The sequence below is a fragment of the Strongylocentrotus purpuratus genome, unplaced genomic scaffold (genome assembly GCF_000002235.5).
Source record: "Strongylocentrotus purpuratus isolate Spur 01 unplaced genomic scaffold, Spur_5.0 spur5_scaffold_8, whole genome shotgun sequence".
Taxonomy (NCBI): Eukaryota; Metazoa; Echinodermata; class Echinoidea; order Camarodonta; family Strongylocentrotidae; genus Strongylocentrotus; species Strongylocentrotus purpuratus.
Window position 1 is genome coordinate 19,288,443 of NW_022145614.1, and position 21,003 is coordinate 19,309,445.

General features: G+C 34.7%; 1 protein-coding gene across 2 annotated transcripts; it reads left to right on the forward strand.

The window, feature by feature from the left end:
- Nucleotides 1–20: 20 nt before the first annotated feature.
- On the forward strand, nucleotides 21–14,734 carry LOC752781 (CKLF-like MARVEL transmembrane domain-containing protein 4). 2 transcript variants are annotated; one of them, XM_001176938.4, is made up of 4 exons: nucleotides 21–236; nucleotides 859–1,026; nucleotides 1,960–2,055; nucleotides 13,830–14,734. In XM_001176938.4, exons 1-4 carry the CDS (start codon nucleotides 117–119, stop codon nucleotides 14,100–14,102), a joined length of 657 nt encoding a protein of 218 aa, XP_001176938.2. In that variant the 5' UTR covers nucleotides 21–116; the 3' UTR covers nucleotides 14,103–14,734. The 2 variants fall into 2 exon arrangements, with proteins under 2 accessions (XP_001176938.2, XP_011673682.1); XM_011675380.2 differs by lacking the exon at nucleotides 13,830–14,734 and adding an exon at nucleotides 10,177–10,728.
- Nucleotides 14,735–21,003: the final 6,269 nt, after the last annotated feature.

The following is a 21,003-nucleotide window of genomic DNA, read 5'->3' on the forward strand; positions in this document are numbered from 1 at the left end:
ACGGACGTAAAAAAGCGCGCGCGCGTCATCGGCTTTGCATTAATTGCCTGCTTAAGAAACCTTAACCTCATCATCCAAGTAAAACCGACTGGTTAAAACCTACTCTCTATCAAGGTATGGCATCATTTGGCGAGGAAACCAAGACATCTCCCGATGCCGAACATGTAGAACGAAAGTGTGGACTTGATATGAGCTACGTCAAGTCAATAAATGGAATTTTGAAAGCTAAACAGATTGTAAGTAGTCTAGTCTAGGTCTATTTCAATACATTTGAAAGAACGTATGGGACCATGCTGGGTTCGCTGAGTGGGAGGGGCAAAAACACCTAGATCTAGTGTACATTACGTAATGACCAATGATAGGTACTTGTACAAAAAACAGAATTCATTGAATTTCCTTAAAAGCAGTACCATTCGAGAGATTATAAAAAATACAATAATTATCGGCAACACTAGATCTATCTAGATCTAGGTCTAACAAGTTAGATCTAATTATATCGCCAAGAGGCAAGACTAGATCTAGATCTATGTTTTCCGACGGAAATCTAAAAACACTAATTATTGGCAAGACTTTGTTGCTCCTATGGAGATCTAAAAACAATAATTATTGGCAATTAAGACTTGGTTGCCCCTACGGAGATCTAAAAACAATAATTATTGGCAAGTCTTCGATGTCCGTATCGGAAATGAAGTCTCAAAAACAAAAACAAAAATAATGGTTAAACGGAGCAAGAAATGCTAAACGGTTTTGATGAATGCGGTCGTTTAATCGTCGGTTAAACGTTTTGACTCGATCGGGCTTAAGAAATGTTGGATCAAATAATAGATAATTTGTCTGTCTTTCTTTCTTTATTCCCAGGGCTGGTCCTTGTTGGCCTTCACATTGGCTTGTATAGAGGGAAGTGGCATATCCATCGTCTTCTTCATCATTGCCACTTTGTGCGGCTGGACCACAACATTCGTCATTTGGTTCATGTTTTCCTCTCACACGTATAAGAAAGTTACAAGAATCAACTGGTTCTTAGCGGTGAGTTTAGTTCAAGAAACCGGGCTCAAACAACTTTGGTACACCTTGTGCCTTTATTTATTTATTTATATATATTTTTTTATTTTTTCATTATAATTTTTATTTTTTCACTCAATACTTTTCCTTCTTTATATTTTGTAGCATATTTTGTAAACCAGGCTCAAACAAAGTACCCTGGTGCTCTTCTTTTATCTTTATTAGGGGGGGGGGGGGCTACTCTATACTTTACTTTTGATTTTTTTTTTAAGGGACTTGGTGACATTGTTAAATTGAGAGAATATGGCGCTAACGTAGTGAATTCAATGCTACATGTAGATGTAGGCCTACAATTAAAGATAATCTGAAAGTTTGAGTGAAAACAAACCATAATATTACAATTTAATTACGTTTTACATCTGTAGGTGAATGAAAATCGTCACAAAGCAACGATTTAGCTCTTTATACCATTCCAGACATTTAAGTGTTGAAAGATTTTTAAATGCCTGTTTTATGTCTTATTTTCATGGAAAAGCGGTTGGGAAAATTCCAAAATAGTTGGGAGAATTTATTGATAGAGGGTGTTGCACAGTGACGCCTTCAAAGAAAACCATAAATATCTTTGTGGTTTGTGAATTTTTCTGGATTTGTTACCTGTTAGAGGGTTAGTACAGGGTTAGTACAGTAGAAGGAATGTGATAAGTAACATTTCATACAAAAATTACACAATTTTTTCAGTAAGCATACCTTGCCTTGCGCGCGTCTAATATAGGACCTCTGACTGCGTCACGCTTATTTTGCGCTGATTTTAGTATTTTTAGACCATGGGTTATGTAAATGAAGATTTAAATCATGGGTTAAATTTAAACTTCCTTTGTGAATTCGGGCCTTTGAGTTTTGGTAAATCCCTAGTGCATGTAAACACTTTATTTCTCATGGTATTGTTCCCCTGTACAGGATCTGGTCGTAAGTCTGGCAGCTTGTGTGCTATATGTTTGTATCGGTATTCCAGTCATTATCAGCCCGTTTTGTCCACTTTGCATAGCAGCTGCGGTGAGTGTAAACCAGGTCATCGTTTCATGAAACCTTCATAAGTACAAGTTCACCAACATTCCATTGAAACGCATGTTAAACTCAATACACGCATTTCAAGGGGATGTCGGTGAACTTGTACTTAGGATGGTTTCGTGAAACGCTGCCCAGGATGAAAGCCATCATCCGTCAAATCTGTCCATGGTTTTGTGGTGAATAATCTTTTGAATTAACACGTTTCATAACAAAATAATATAATTAACCAAAATGAAATGTACATTCATAATATTCATTGGGTAACATTTGCTCTGGCGACAATGGCTCCGGGCTTTATTTTGGAAATGGTATATTTTTGTTAGAGTAACAGTTACAAGTCAGTGTAGGTGTGAGATTAGTTTTAGGGTTAGGGTCAGGGATATTTATAGAGTTTGGTTCAGTTTCGAGATGAGAAAAAAAATGGTAAGTGAAGGATATATGACCATGGAGGACTTGTCGCCAGAGCAAGTGTAACATACAACCGTTCATTGCACTGTATTTTAAAGCCTGCACATAGACTACATGTACATGTATGCTTCATACACATTCTTTATAACACTGTATACGCCATACGCACATGCATGCAAGGTATTCGATTATTATAAACAAAAATAACCACTACCGGTATAGCTTTCGCATGTAACCCAGCCATATTGGTTTGGTAATTTGATCAAGGGTTCACCTACGCATATCCACCACCAGAGCAGAACTCATTAGTACATCAAAAGATTCTTTACATTTTAGAGTCTTCATTTTCCACCCTTTTTATCTTTGCATTGAATTTACTAATCTAGTTGACATGTACATTTTGGAAATTGTCGGAGAGTGATGGTTGATTATTGTATATTCATTTGCAAAACAAAAGCATGCTTATTTCGAAATTTCTTGGTTTTAATGTTGCAATGTTAGAAATGAAGCAATTTGTCACCAGTCACCACATTGCATCAAATATCACCACACTGAGAGTTAGGGGGGGGGGGGTAGGTTAGGGATGACCATGAAAGTATGATACCCCCCCCCCCCCCCTCCCTCCCATTATCTTGTGGAAACATAAGGGGATAAAGTGAAAAACCAAAAGTGCTGATCTGATCCTTTAAAGTGTACCAATCACCTAATTAATAATTTTTTACAGGAAGAATTGTTAAAATCAACCTGGAAAAGATTTGTTTTGCATTATATTGGCTAGTGGCCATTATAAAAGGAGTATAAAGAAAGAATAATTAAAGTAAAACCCTGTGCATGTGTTGAGTGCATTGAGTACACTACTCATGATTCGCTTTTTTTTTGTCATCAAGAGATTATTCAAACTTGCAATATTTCTTTAAAATAGAAGTTATATTTGAAGTTCACATTTTTGTAGTATCATTGCATTTACTTGTATGGAATCCCTAACATATTTAGCAAATATCTTTTGGCAATTGTAGCACTTTATTTAAAGGGGATGTCCACCTTGATATTAAGCTGAATTTAAGTGGAAGCACAAAAATGAGAGAAACGCCATGCATGCATAAATACAGTCTCATTTGACATTTTCTTCTTTTGAAGGGATACATCACATGTATTTTGAAATGGCTAGAAATCCTAATACCAACCTACATCATCATGATAGGTGATGTGTGCCCTTCCTTCCAATTAATTAGATTGATACAACACGATATAGAGCACTTGGTTTATTTCCCAAGGGAAGACATACTGACTAGGCCTGTCTTTATCAGCTCGAGTTTGCCAAAGAGCCCGCTATTTTAACTATCCCGATCGTAAATTAACCAGCTAATTTGCGCTGTCATCAGCCCGCAGTTGCAATTAGCGGGATACTTGGTCGAGAAAATATCCTTAGAAATCTTGGTCTTGTTTCCAAAATATCCTGTTATTTGGGAAATAGTGGGCTAATTTGCGCATGTCCGAGCTACATAGTTTGTGATGAGCATATCAGTCTGGTGAAGATGCAATTTTGAGCTTTGGGATAATATCCAGACTCCAGAGTCTGAAAATAGCGGGTTATTTTGCGAACTCAAGCTGATGAAGACGGGCCTATTGATAGTATATGGAGACAAACCTTGAATCATCACCAGGCAAGGTGCACAGTTTTGTGCTGCCATCATGTACCCTTGTAATTTTCATGCCTTTTGACTTTTTTTTTTTTGGGGGGGGGGGGGGGTTAAATATCAGAGAGATACAATGTAGTAAAGTTTGTGATTAGGTCCAATTACACCCTGGACAAGTAACTCCTAGGACAAATTATCCTACCCCTCAGACAAATACCTCTTAGGACAATAAACCTCTGGATGGACAAGTAACATTGGACAATAAACCTCTGGACATACAAGTAACAATTAATGAACAACTACCCTTAGAACAATGACCCTGCTATAGGAGGTTGAAGTACTCCGGCAATAGACCGGTTCAAATTTAATGCATACTTTTTTTAACAAAGGTTTTCTTGACGACCTAAACGCTTGTCCAAAACTTGCCCAACATGGCAACAAGTAATATATACATATATGGATTAATGGATTCAGAGTAATGTAGTTCATTCATTAATAACCAGTTTTCTTGACGACCTAAAAGCTTGTCCAAAACTTGCCCAACATGGCAACAAGTAATATATACATAATTATATGGATTAATGGATTCAGAGTATTGTAGTTCATTCATTAATAACCGGTAATAATGGAATAACTCGTCAGTAGGTCCCCAGGAAAGAAACATCTATAAATTCAAATATGTTAGTAAAGCTGGCCCATTACAACCAGGTTCAGGGGAAAATGTGATATGAAGTTTCAGGCTGTGCTGCGCTTAAGGTTTTGATAATAAACAGAAGGGTAACCCGACACATGCTCCGCCGACGATTGCTCCGCCGACATTTACTCCGCAAAACGCGACAATTGCTCCGCGACATTTGCTCCGCGACATTTGCTCCGACGTCAAATGCTCCGCCGACAGTTGCTCCGCCGACAGTTGCTCCGCCGACAGTTGCTCTGCCGACAATTGCTCCGCCGACAGATGCTCCGCCGACAATTGCTCCGCCGACAATTGCTCCGCCGACAATTGCTCCGCCGTCAATTGCTCCGCAAAACGCGACAATTGCTCCGCCGACATTTGCTCCGCCGACATTTGCTCCGCCTGAAGCGACACTTGCTCCGCCGACATTTGCTCCGCCGACAATTGCTCCGCCGACAATTGCTCCGCCTGAAGCGACAATTGCTCCGCCGACATTTGCTCCGCCGACATTTGCTCCGCCGACAATTGCTCCGCCGACAATTGCTCCGCCGACAATTGCTCCGCCTGAAGCGACAATTGCTCCGCCGACATTTGCTCCGCCGACATTTGCTCCGCCGACAATTGCTCCGCCGACAATTGCTCCGACGACATTTGCTCCGCCCAAAAAGTGTCCCAAACTACAAATGCTACTAGTACTACAACAAATGCTTCGCCGACAATATTTTTTTTACACGGGTTATTTTCGTTTCTTTTTTTTCTTCTTCATTTTTTGAATGCATTTCATGAAATAATGTAGATGAAATGAAATGAATGAATGTTGATGAAGTGGGAGGAAAAAGGAGTTACCTAAAAGTCATGTCGAATATACTGAAATAACTTTCCATCTATCACTGTACGTCCCATATAATGTACACTAAACACTCATTACATGTCGTGGGAAGTTTTAAAAAAAAGTAGAGCAGCAAGCCACATTCCCAAATACGCGCATACCTCCTAGTTAATTTCAAACAGCTCATCAATATGTAAGACCTGAAATAACCTCAATGCAAGCAAGCACATGCATCTTACTAGGTAAACCATCTGCAAGTAAAGCATTATACAATGTACTAGTTCATCATGGAAGTTCTAAAAAACAACAGGGGAGGGATATATTGTTTGCCGAAGTGTGCCGGATATTATTTAAGCTTTCTTAAGGTGCCTGAAAATGTCTGTTCTGGAGATGCCGTTCAGTAATGTTCTCCGGCTTACCAGTTGTTTAATACCTCCATAATATATAGCCATTTGCAATATCAGTATAATTGTACTTAGTAGTGTGGAGCTGTATAATCCCTTGATGTAGGTATGTTATACGCCAAGAATATGAAGAGTTTTCTTGCAAAAGGACCTAAATCCACTTTAGCTATTTGGGAGTAAATCGAGGTTTTTATTTTAGACATTTTATTTGTTCTTTCACCATAAGTTTTTCTTATATCTTGAAGAGTTACCATAAGATGTAATAATATGACAGTTTGAATATTCTTGCGGTTATTTACCCCCCCCCCCCAAAAAAAAAAAAAAAAAAAAAAAAAGATTATTTAAAGGGAAAACAAATTATAACCCTTTCAAAATGCAATCATTTTCTTCCTCAGGAATGTTATGAAACACCATACTTGTGAGGTCTTCATGTAAATCAGATCATTATCTAGAAGGTCAAGAGAAAGAAATTGTAGACATATCTCAGAACATTAAAGCAATGTACATATTTACTCCGAGAGGATATATTACTTGATTGATGATTCACAGCATGATATTCATAGCCAGGAAGCTGGAAATATGTGGGTAATAATCGAGAAAACAAATTACCCAAAACATGTTTTCATTTGTTTTTCTCATCCACCCCGTTTAACGGTGCCTATTAATTTTAAAAGCTTATTTTGCAATCTTTCTATTTTAGAGCAGTTCGACGAATGTACGTTTCCTGTTTGAGCTGTAATTTGTTAGATTGTTATTAAGGATATTTACCATCCAACAATGTTTTTATGTTATAATGCTGCCTGTTGCATACCATTTGAGAGTGTTTTGGCAATTGTTTGGTTAACAGGAGTAAGAGAAATGTTTCTTATCCTTTTTTAACATATTTGCAATATCAGCATAGATTCTTTGATATGTTAATTGTATTAATTGTATGGTGCTCAATCCTCTTGTTTTCGAGTTTGGTTTTTAAAAGATTCTTTGATCAATATCTCGGATGTCTGTTCTTTTTGCGTGTTGCCTAGTTTTGGAGACAATTCGGAATGACGCATAAATAGGCCTACTTTGTACTTGCATAATAATGCATATCCCAAAACTGGTTAAAAACAACCTTAAGTTTTGGGAAAAGGATTTTTTTGTGTGTTTTCGCATTTTTTCCCCTTCTGAGTTAGGAAGAATGTCATAACTTTTTTAAAGGTTCCCTGAAAGGGGGTTGCTCGTCAAAGGCCTTTATCATGTATATTTAGTAATGTCAAGAAATGGCTGGATTCGGGCTGAACATTCATGCCAGAACAAATTGAGTTCGGTCCCTTGTAGTACTACTCATTTATGCATTCAGCGCAAGTGCCTGAGGCGGACTTTCGTGTGCAAAATTATCGATTCGATAATCCCTAAATCTTGTTTATGTACACCTAATCTAATTTCATAATGCTTTGAAACGGTTTATTTCGAAATGTAATTGGATGACCAGAACTCCAATAAAAAATTGATTGGAATTGAGATAAGAAGAAGATAAACCGAGTAGAAAATGATGTGACGGTCATGAAAATTAGGCCTATACAGTTTGTAGAAGAATTAGGTTGAAACAATATGAAGATAATTTTGAAAAAAGTTCTTTCAGGAAATGATAGTAACTTATGATATATTATATCTGCATCATGAAATTGTTTGGTTGAATATGTGATGTAAGTTTTGTAATTATTATTTGAAACGATAAGAATAAAGAAAATGAATAACACTGTTATTTTATTATCTTTATGGTTTAGTTCTTAGCCTTTCTGCTTATTCCCATTTATACAAATCATTCTGTTGCAGTGTGATGTTAGTTCTTCATAATAAGCCAATTGCTCTTCTTCCGGTGGCTCCGTGAGTCCCTTAAAGTCAGTGAAAACAAAGTACTCGAATGAGACGGGGTGTTTTACACACTAATATATATATATATATATAATTATAGGAAAGCTACATACACTTAACTGAAGGAAAGAAACCTATAGAAAACGGACTGGATATTATTGAAAATACTATTCTAAACAAGAATGTACTACATTACGTTACAATTTCACGAGAGAAATAGAACTCGAGAGGGGGAGAAGAGAAGAAATGATGAAATTGAAAAAAGAATAATAGCATGAAAGGAAAGAAAAGAGCCAAGAAGACAAGAAAAGGGTGTAAAAAGGAAAAGGAGGAGCAAGAGAGAAAGAGAGAGAGATAGCCTTGAGCTTTGGATCAGCTAATGAGTAATACATGAAACAGATTTTGAGCGGAGTAATTATCTTTCGCCGGAGAACTTGCATATAAAGGAGCTATAACTTGATTTTCTCTTTTTAATCAAACATGCGGAATAGCAAAAAACGGCTGAGCATTTATTGCACTAATTACCAGAGGAGCATTCATATCTTCCAAGAGGCCGCACTTTTGGATCGGAGAGCAATTTTATTGTTGGCGGAGCATTGTCTTTTAAGGGGTACTTTTGGGGAGGAGCAACAATTGTCGTAGTAGCCTTTGTATTTTACGGGGCAATTTTTGAGGGGAGCAAATGTCGGCGGAGCAATTGTCGGCGGAGCAATTGTCGGCGGAGCAAATGTCGGCGGAGCAAATGTCACCGGAGCAATTGTCGGCGGAGCAAATGTCACCGGAGCAATTGTCGCTTCAGGCGGAGCAATTGTCGGCGGAGCAATTGTCGGCGGAGCAATTGTCGGCGGAGCAAATGTCGGCGGAGCAAATGTCACCGGAGCAATTGTCGGCGGAGCAAATGTCACCGGAGCAATTGTCGCTTCAGGCGGAGCAATTGTCGGCGGAGCAATTGTCGGCGGAGCAATTGTCGGCGGAGCAAATGTCGGCGGAGCAAATGTCGGCGGAGCAAGTGTCGCTTCAGGCGGAGCAAATGTCGGCGGAGCATCTGTCGGCGGAGCAATTGTCGTGTTTTGCGGAGCAATTGACAGCGGAGCAATTGTCGGCGGAGCAATTGTCGGCGGAGCAATTGTCGGCGGAGCATCTGTCGGCGGAGCAATTGTCGGCGGAGCAATTGTCGGCGGAGCAACTGTCGGCGGAGCACCTGTCGGCGGAGCATTCGACGTCGGAGCAAATGTCGCGGAGCAAATGTCGCGGAGCAATTGTCGCGTTTTGCGGAGTAAATGTCGGCGGAGAGCAATCGTCGGCGGAGCATGTGTCATGGAACCAAACAGAAGTTTTCTGGCATGAACTTTTATTAAAAACATTATTATATTTACTTTGAGAAACATGTACTGTACATACTGAAGAATACAACTTTGCACTAGGAAGTTTGAATGTTAAGATTGCTAATATGGTGCTGGTATTATATGGTAGTCTCGCTGCAGTTTCATACAATTTACTGTTCGGAATGAGAGAGTGGAATTGTGGTGGTAGTACCGGTAGTGGTAGAAGTAGAAGTAGTCATATTAGTCTTAGTAGTTGTAGTAGTAGTCATTGCAGCAGGAGTAACAGTGAGTTATAGTGATAGTAATCACAAATTTCCATTGCTTTTAGTTCTAGGTTTCTAATCATAATTTTTGAAGTATAAAACTTCATGTATATGGGGACACCCCCCCCCCCCCCCTTTGCTCAAAAACAAAAACAAAATCAGACTACAGTAGTACTTTTACTAGTATTCCAATACATGTCTGTAATGTCAAATAATTAATTGAATAGTAATAATTGTATTTGTTTTTAGTCATTATTTTAATGCACTACAGTGTACGGTAGTTAAAATATAGTTCAGTAGTACTTGAGGTGATTTAACGCTCAATTTCCCAGTAAATACATTGTAGTTTAGATACTTGAATGTTCATTAAAAGTATTAAAAGCAGTAAATAGATAATGACTAATATTTATTAAGTATGATAGAATATTTTGGAAAAATATGAAATTCATGAATAATAACTATAAATTTGTTTTTATGTACATTTTTGAAATTGTGCAGAAATTTTGCTATTTCAAGGACAAAAAAATATCAGTAAATTTGCTAGAAACTTTTCAGTAATACATGTAACAATTTAGAGAATATAGAGATTGGATTCACAATTCAGTGATGAATGTCATAAATATTTAACAAGTTTAAAACCCTCCTTTTAATTGCCCTTATTACCCTTATTAAAGAGTTTTTAAAAGAAATTAATCATTGTTGATTACATCCAGGTATTTGGATTCATTGCTGCCTTCTCGTATGGCATTGGATTTTGGCAAGCCTACAGAACCTACCGTAGCCAAACCTATGTTGAAGTCTGATCTTTCCAGAGTCTTTAATTTCCTTTTGATTACCGGTATTGACATGTGCAATGAATAAAAAAAACTTTGTGTACTTTATTTTAGTATGGTATTTAATGTGTAGCAATTATGAAATTAATTTCCTTTGTTCTGTAATAATAACTTGGCCACTTTCGTATTTATGTATCTCGGTTGTTGAAGTATTTATTTTCGGATATTTATAGAAGAAGAATTGATGCTATTTATTAACCTAAATAATAAGTACATAAAAAGTTAACTTGTAACTCACTGAACTTAATATTGTCTATCTATATACTAGCTTTTTGTTCATATTGGTTATAAATATATATTAACATGTATAAATTAATGCTTGTATCTCCTAACATACTAACTTTTACTAACTTTAAAGGGGAAGTCCACCAGGATAATTAGTCAGAAAAATAAGAGAAGTACACTGTAGGTCACTGAAAGTTTGAGCAAAAACCAATTGAAAATAAGCAAGTTATTAACTTTTAAAGGTACAATCAATCAAAACACAAATTGGCAACTCTGTGACGTATCTTGCAAGGTCCCCACTCCCCTGTTATTTGCCCTGTACCATAAACCTTTGAAAATGTATCTTTCCCTTAAGAATATTTTCAGTCATACATTCACCCTGAATATAATTATTATTACAAATATGTTTTTATACAACCCTTGTATGCAACAAATTTATTCCGTCTTCAATAACTAAGAAAATGAATGGTTATGAAATGTACTGTACAGAGGAAATTGGAGAGGAGCTCGCAAGATATGTCACAGTGTTGCTAATTTGTGTTTCACTGATGACAACTTCAACATTCATAACTTTCCTGTATATTGCTCAAACTTTCACTACTTTCTTTCATTTATTCTGCTTTTGATCACCAACTTAATATCCGGGTGGACTTCCCCTTTAATATACAACATTATAATGCACTCTCACCGCTGTTTTTATAATGCAAATATTGATTTCATATTAACATGCATATTGCTTTTGCTAACATACTTATTGCTTATTAATATGTTTATTGCATTTATAAAAATTATTGCTTGCATATTCACTTCAAACAATTGATTTCTGTTGTAATTGATAGCCTTTTGTTTACCTGATAATGTATTGCTTTCATAATACTAATTCACATATTAAAACTAATTCATTGACTTTAATGTTAGCAAATTTCATATTATATTGCCATTGGTATAATGAAAGTTCATTTTAACAGCTCAATAGTGTATTAAAGGTACTTTAATGTTTGAAAATAAGTGTTTTTGTTGGAAGGAAAGAATAAGCCATTAAAATGACATGTCTTTATGCTGATCATCTATGAAGTTTGAGTTTAAGTACACAACTTTGGTATATGGTTTCTTTTCCTTTTTAAACATTTATTGATTCGTCCTCACTAAGTGTTAATCATTTTTTCTCTTACATCTAAGAAAAATTCAACAACAATCCAACCAATTTGCAATCATATTACACTATTAACTGTTTATTGAATTATTTGATTAATGGAGGAGGCCCACAGCTTCATTAAAAATATCAAGATTAGATACCTTTCTTAATATATAATGTAGAACAGAATTGATTTCTATGGTAGTATGTTTATTATTTATAACATTTCATGTAATACATGTACATTTATATAGTAACAACTAACGTCAACAAATATATACTATTAACTATGTGTACTATTAACAATTTAACATTACATTTAATCTGATAGTTTTGTTTCTTTGTTTGTATTTCAAGTCATTAAAATTTCAAATCATTTTGCTGTTGTATGTTTGCAACGTGTTTTCTGCTCTATTTTGTTTTTGCTAATTTTCTAATTACTAATTGTAAAAATGGTAGCAAAAATATTGTAATAAACCCTACCTACACACTGGTATTGAATAAATGTTTTGATCAGTGACTACCATTCACTATTCAAATTGGCAATGCAAGGTACCAGGGTCAAGGGTATGTTGTCGGGGAGCACTGTCATGTGACTTGGCATGCCTTGGCTCAGACATACACAGACTTTGAGTGTTTGTCAAGTCATTGTACGCCCCATACATGTATGTTACCAGGTGTGATGGAATTTAATGAATATAGTTATTAAAGAACAATTTTCCTTGATAAATAAATCTAAGATAAATGCTATCAGCTTGAGAATCATCAGGCAATCAAAAATTGGTAATGTACGCGACAATATGTACCTTAGACTTGTTTTTATTAAATCCTATTTATTCAATGCATCTGGCGATCAAGGTTTTCTCATGCCTTTGGAGCAAAATTATTTAACATTAGTCCTATTTTATAATTGTTGTCATTTATATACAGATTACAATACTTTATTAAAGGCTACTGAAATCACATTTGACTGGTTGTAACTAGACTGCTCAAGTATTATTGGCAGTTGTGGGTTAACTTTGACCTGTTGAGTACTAAACCCAAGATAAGTCAGGCTATAGTCTATGGAAAAAAACGTGTATCCAATCTCATTCAACGGATTGCATAATAGTTTTATGAAATGGTCCAGAGTTTTTGTTCTTCGCCACGATATGTTCTCAGGTAAAATTCAAACAGCAGTGCAATTATACTCTTATTCAGTGAAATACATGTTTATGTATACATTTTTTGGAATCACTGCAGTAATACTTGCTTTGGGGTAAATAGTTCTGTATATTTTGTGATTTATTTGATATTCAATGTGATTAAAGTTGAAATAGAGATCTCTGGACTGGATTCTTGTCACTTTTCTTTTTAAATGTATCCCGTACATGTATCTTTTCTCAGCGCATGCATGCATGTATATATTCATTAACCTTTCAAATTTACCATATATTATATATATATACACATGTATAATATATATAAAATATATTGTAGCCATCCCATAATCTGAATGTTCTTTTGCATGGAAATCCAATGACTCAAACTTATTTTGAACACATGGATTTTAAAAGAAAATGTTAGTGATTTTTCAATCTTGTAAAAATCCTCTCTTGCATGCAATTATGATTTGCCTTTTTGCCAACTTGGTATTTTCCCCCTAAATTATATGTCATATTAGCATTTTAACGTTTTTGCAAACATCCTTATAAAATCCACTTTTTGCTATTGGAATGAGAATTGTCAATTTTTTTATTTTTTATTTTTTTTTTTGGGGGGGGAGGGGTTTTATTAAAAACTTTGTCTTGATTGGGTTACATGAATTGAAGTGTCTCATATTTTGGAGCATTTTTAGGGAAATTGCATTATTCTTTCCCCAAAACTATGATTTGAATTGATAGCTTTTGTAAAGGGATATTCAAACCTGCCATAAACTGGACTCTTTTGTCTTTTCATTTTTTGAGTGATATTTTGAGGCACTTTTCAAAGCCAAATAGACTACTTCCTTTTATTCATTCCTATAAACGCTGATAAACACATAATGATATCAACCGGTTGGATGGTGATTTTAACAAAGATGTTTGCAACCATGTTTCCATCTAGAATAGAAGAAAGAAAAAAAACCTAGTTTCATTCTGCTTCGTGCTTTTACCTTTCCCTTCCTTGGTTGTTTTGTTTCTGGTTCCTGCAGGTGTTTGGATTTATCGCAGTGGCGAGCTATGGGCTTGGGCTCTGGTATTCTTTCAAGAGGTGGAGGGAGAGAGTTAAGAAACGACAGAGCTCGGACAAGCCAGTACGCGGTCAGCTACTGATCATCACCGGTCAGCTATTGACCGTCGCCACTGAAGATTCCAAGGTCCAGCCAGTCGTATCTCCAGTTCTCCACCTAAAGAGTGACGTCGTGGTAAACAAAATGTTAGTCAAAAAAGGTTATTATACGGTTAGAAGCCCTGAATGCCTTTGAAAGATCACCGCACACTTCATAACCAGACTATAAGTATTTTTACATGAGAAAGAATTGTATTAGGAGTAGATTCTTCCTTTTTAAAGTATTTTATTATTGTATGTATAGCAGATGAAAATGCAGGGTATACTATAGACTGTCCTATAGACTGGTTTACTAATTCATTCAAATTGTTTGCATACTTTTCAAACAAAAGTTGTTCATTACAACCTGAATGCTTGCCTGACATAGCAACAAATAACGTATGCGGACTGGATTCCAAGTATTGTAGTTCATTCATTAATAACAGGTTAATGGAATACCTCGTCACTAGGTCCCCAGGAAAGAAACATTTATAAATTTGAACATGTTAGTAAAGCGGTCTATTGAGTTGCAGTTGGTTGTCTGTCATGTGACTTGAATGATGTCACCTAGATTTACTGCCCATTGTGCATTTTTCCCAGACTTGGAGGCTAAAAACATCCAAAATCTCAACATTGCTATTCATATGACTATTTGCCTAATGCAAAGATTTAGAAAGAATCTACATTTTGAAATATTCACATCTCAATCTAATACTACAGCAATTTCTACCCGAATGATGTTGCGGTTGGTTTGTAAATTGTGCGGTGGTCTTAATGTCAAAACCAACATTTTAGGAAAAAATCAAGTAGTTGTGATGAACTAACAATATATTATGCCTCTACTCCACCGAACATGCCATTTGTACTCCTGTGCACACTGTTCTATTATTGATGTATTTGATATATACATGTTCATGTACAATGTATTTATACCGGTATATATATATATATTATATATATATATATATATAATATATATATATATGCTTAGTCACTTAACTCACTATCATGATGTCATAACTTTATACAGCAATCTGAAGAAACAATTTCATGAAGTTTCACATGTAGTTATATTTTTACAGTTTGTACATATATACCTGTAGCTTTTTAGTGATTTATTGCATGTATTGGAAATGCTTAAATAGTGATATTACCAGAATACCAGTATTGAGTTTACAGCACACTTTTTTTAAAGGTTCTATTTGACATTGCAGTTAGAATAATGCAGATCCATTCTTTTAAATTATTTCAAGCTTAAAGTAATTGCCATTGAAATAACCCCCCCCCCCCCCCAAAAAAAAAAAAAAAAAAAAAAAAATATATATATATATATATATATATATATATATATATATAATAAAAACAAATAAACAATTGTACAAGTTTGTGAAATAAACAGCAACAAAGCCAAATTCAATATCCAATATTTTGAACTTTTCAGTTTATTTATATCACATTATATTCAAACCATTTGGTGTAATGATTTAACCCCCAGGAGGATATATGAATGTAAAATACTAACTTTTTATTCTGTTTCTTTCATTCACGCACCTCTTCCAAATTCCTGAAATTTATGTTTTGATTTTAAAGAATCACTTGTATACTTTCTGAAACAATCATCATGCTGTGCTCATGTGTTTAGTATGAATAATATTATATATGGAATGTACTTGCTCTTTCTTTTGTGGCAATGTAAAATGTGTGAAACATTTTTTCACAGAATTATGAATTTTAAAGAGTCCATTTTTTGTGACATCTAACATATACAAGTGAAATGTATGCAGAAACAAGATGCATTTCTAACTTACACTAAAAATGTACCAAGTGATACGACGTATGTGCTGAAAATCTTTCAAATTTTATGCAAACCTCAAGTGGCTAGTATACGGTATGCTCAAAGGGACTTGTTAACATTGTTCAGATGAGAGAAATGGTGCTAAGGTAGTGACTTCAATGCTAGATCGATGAACAATTAAAGATAATATGAAAGTTTGAGTGAAAGTAGACCATTATTAATGATATAAACTAGTCTAAATTGGGAAAAACTGATCTGATCGATTCCTTAATTCTCCCAACTATATTATTACAATTTAATTACATTTTAGCTGAATGTAAATCGTCAGAAAGCTATGGATTTGCTCTATATACCGTTCCAGACATTTAAGTGTTGAAAGATTTTTAAAAGCCTGTCTTATGTCATATTTTCATGGAAAAATGGTTGGGAGAATTTACTGTTAGACAGTGTTGACCAGTGACGCCTTCCAAGAAAACCATAGACATCTTTGTGGTTTGAGAATTTGTCCAGGATTTGTTGCATGCTAGAGGGTTAGTACAGTAGAAGGAATATAATAAGTAACATTTCATACACAAATTACACAGTTTTTTTCATCAACCTTCAACAATGTTACTGAGTCACTTTAATACAAATGTTCTATTATTCAGAAGGATCAAAGCAAGTAACTTCTTGATCAAAGTAACTGTTTTTGTATGGTGTACGTATGAAATTGACAAAGATTGAGACAATGTTGCTTGGGTAACATACAAAAAAGTAGCAAGGTCATTATATGAATCATCATTAGTTAGTTAATTGATTTTTATCAGCTGCTTAGAGCTATAACTAACATTCTTAAGAAACATAAATCGGGACAATTTTTTTTTTTTACATAATTTAAAATCACAAAACTTGGTAAGGGTATAAATAAGTTAGTTGTAGACCATACATATAGGTCCAGGGGGTGTTTCACAAAACTTGTCATCAGTGACAAATGACAATATTTGTTATAAGCTACTGAAATCCTTGCTTCTGATTGGTTATCACCAGATGTGTCACTGATTTTTGTCATTTGTCATTGACAAATAGCTTCGTGAAACGGGTCCCAGTTATTAGTCATGTAGGTGTCAAATTACATTGCACCAAGCTTTATTTTTCATCGCAGCTTTTGTAGTAAGTTTGCATGTAGAATAGCTTATCCATTCTCTTTTTTAAAAATTAATTGTGTATAATCCAAAACGAGTTAGTTATTGATAATTAATAGGATAGGAGATAGATGTGAAAGAGTAATTGAAAATATTAATTAAATGATTTATGAAATATCTCAAAAATCGCATCTCTTCCATATGAATGGTGCAACACTACAATAGTCTATTTTACTCTATTTTACTCGATTTTAACAACTGATGTACAGATGCACCATCCTGCCATAAGTATCCATTTACAATATTTTGTAAGGATTTAGTGATTACATGAGGAATATATATGTGGTTTTAATATTTAATTTTAAATATTACAGGCTAAACTGAATGATTTAACTTGTGTGCTTAGATCATTTTAATCTGACCACTGACTCAAAATTAATATTGTCATGATAACAAGCTATTTATATTTCCTGTATTTCGTATTGTAGCGTTTTTCTATATAACCAGCTAAATATGTAGAAAGATTTATCTTATAAATATTTCAAAGCAATGTATAAGCTATTAAATGTTTTAAAATGATTGTTTTGATTCAAATGTCTTGTGTAACCACAAGTATTGCATTTAGTAGGCAGTGTAGCCTTTTTATTACCCAAAATTGTGGACACTTGCAATTTTTTTCTTCATTTAATGATGATTTGAGCAATCTGTTGCCTCCGTTATACTTGATATTTATAAGAACAAATAGACAAATCTTGTAACTTAAGGGCTTCAATTGCTTTTGTGTATATGTTTTCAAAACACATTTAAATTTGTTATCAGTATGATTATCTAGATTGAATGGTGTGTAGTGCCCTGGCTTAAACCTGTATAGTTGAGAAACAATCAAATTGGCTGGTAGCATGCACTCATCAGACCACCCCCCCCCCCCTAAAAAAAACTCTCTTTCTCTCTCAACTTAAATGGTTGTAGTTTGTGCACTATTGAGCACAATATGAAAGGAATAGTATTTCATACCAGCATTAAAAACTGGTGTGCATATTTGAATTGTAGCTACATGTAAATCACTGCTTCCAAAAATTGTCTTCAACTATATTGATGATATATGTAATTTTGTTTGTATATTTTAGTAAGCACATTCAAAAATCATATTTATATTTTTGTGTCGCTATCTTCATTGTTCTGTTGTTTTATTATAGTGATTTGGAAATAAAATAATTTAATTCATTCATCTTCACCATTCCTTTTCTTTGAAATTCTTCTCATTCATTTGATGTTTCAAGTTCTCTCCTGACTGCATTATTCCACAAATTGATATTTATTTCTAGGCACAAAAAAAGAAGACAAAAATTGAAGTTCATGGATATTTTCATCCTTAATGTAAAAAGTCAATGATCCATGGTTATTACAAATTAACTGCAAGTCTGTGTTTTGTTTTCTTTTCTTTTGCTCTCTCTTTTTTTTTTCTCTCTCTCTCTTTCTCTCTCCCTCCCTCACTCACTTGCTTGCTCATTCTCCTTATGTTTATTTTTGATCGCTTTCCATCAATTCTTTGAGAATATTTATTGTTAGAAGGTGTGTCCTTTTGTATAGTGCGTATTATTTCAGGTCAATTGTTCACCTCTCTGGCATTAGGTTGTGTGTGTGTTCAGCAAATTTATAATCATGTACATACGTGTTCCCAATGTGAATGAAATTATATACCAAATCCTATTTGTATATAGATTTTAGACATGTATTCTGTTTTTGCACATATGATACACAAAAATACTACTCATCCATTTGCACTTCCATATCATAAGGGAAATGAAAATCAGGAATTGTGATTTTTGGAGAATACCAAATATTTTGATAGATGAAATTCAAACATAACAGCATCAAATTTATGTGAATGAAATTATATACCAAATCCTATTTGTATAGATTTTAGACAAAAATATTATAGGAAGGATCATTGAGATGAAATAGCAATTAAATTGTGAAAGCTTGTTCAGATGCTATGATCCCACCAGTTGCAAAGTATGAGAAATGCTATCCGCTCTTGCAGCAAAAGAAAAGAGAAGAATTAGAGTGAAACTTCTTGAAAATGTTATCATATTATACCCAGGCCCATGTATCAAATGATATATATATGTGCTAGATATTGTAGCATCAGTTCCATGGTTTCAAACCAACTCTGTTGGTGTAAATGTACGAGGTAGGAAACATTACATGGCTACTACAGTCGTCGAGTCCAAGTGACAATACATTGCCCCATTAAAGTCTAAAGTGTAATTATTTCAATATTTTATAACACCTTTGTAAAGTTGCAATTGATCCAAATCAATCTCAAGTTTACAGTCTCCTATCTCTTATGTAATATGATCAATATAACTTGCAAGAAAAGTTGCGATTAATATCAACTCTTTGTAAGACGGGCCCTGGTGTGGTCTGTGGAGGTCTAAATCTTTTCGATAACCCATGAAAGATCCTTTCATTTTGATATTTTCCCTTGTAGTTTTATAATAATTCTTAAAATAGCAAGTGATTGATAGTGGTTGTTAAAAACAGAGTATGTGTAATGAATTTTAGATTTGTGATGAAATGAAATATTTTTGCACTTCTGTCACTTTGATTGGAATTCTGTCGTGAATGGTACAAGGTTTACAATTATTAAATAGTTGATTTGTCTTCATAATATGTTGTATTCTTTTGAAGTTTGACATTGTGTGTGATTCAATCAATATTCAAATGATTGAAGAGGATGTGAGAGAGGCAAAGTAGGCTTGTGGAAACTGGACAGATATGAAGAGAGAGAGTATAAAAATACATACATGTAGATAACTAAAGAGGGGGTAGGTAGATAGATAGAGAGAGGAAAAGAGAGAGAGAATATAGAAATACATGAAGATAACTAGAGAGATAGAGAGAAGTAGAGAATAGAATAAGATGTAGGGGTTGCAAACCAAAGAGGGGGGGGGGGGTGGGGCAATATGGGACACAATAGGGAGATTATAAACAATAGCAAATTTAGAGGCTAAACTAGCTTGTCCCCCCCCCCCCCCCCCCCCCATGGCAATTTCCTTCTTTTCCCCGGCAATTTCCTTGTCAACTGTTTTAGCAAGTGCTCCATTTAATCTTGTGAAGCAATTTGCTACAATTTTTTATTTTTCTATCTCTCTCTAAAAAGAAAACCTGAGGGTAGGAGTAATATCATCTCTATCACACTTGTATTGTTTATCGGCCTACGCAGTATTTATCATATTATTATCGATTTATCGATATAAGGCTTCCAATGGTACAATAAATCAGTGTATTCAATATCTTTAGCGCAGTACCCCGGATGACTGACCAATATTTCGTATTGCTCAGTCGTCCAGGGAAGTTCAACTATCGATATCGATATCACGCACACAAAAAAGCCACATTTACCGAGGTAAGTCAAATGTTGTTATTTCACTAGTCAGTCTGATATAGATAATAATAATATTATATAGCTTTGTTTTGTGTGATACAAGAATATATTGCTCTTGCTATGACAATATTGGGCTCGTCTCAGACTCGTTCAATATTGTCATAGCTCGAGCAATATATTCTTGTATCACACTCAAAGCCATCCAATATTATATAAGTACATACAAGTCAGAAAGAAGCTTATCGTCCATTAAAATATTCTTCATTTTAATATTCCTCAATGCTCCAACATTTGGAAGACGTATTACATTTGCAAATTATATTCATATATATGTATAAATTCAATCATTTTGTAATGCTATAAGGCTACAGATCAATCAATTGATTAGAGATTTTGTTAATGCACAAATGTTTGACAAAATCCTTTAACAGCAAGTCTACTCTAACACTCGGCGCACAGCACCAAGGTTAATACTTGAAAATAATTCTTGATGACTACCATAAAACAGGTGCAACAATTGTTTTGAGGCACATAATACCCTTTTTTATATGGAAACCCTGCCTTTTGTCCAAGTAGTAAATCATGAAAACTATATTGCCAACACTCTAGCAGTCAACCACAGGGAAAGTGGCGACAGAGACACCCCAAGCAAAATGATGCCATTGGATAGGAAGATAACTAAATAATTTTTTTTAAAGGAAACAAAGATGATCCAACTAATGCATGGGAATACTGGAGAAAACTGATGATG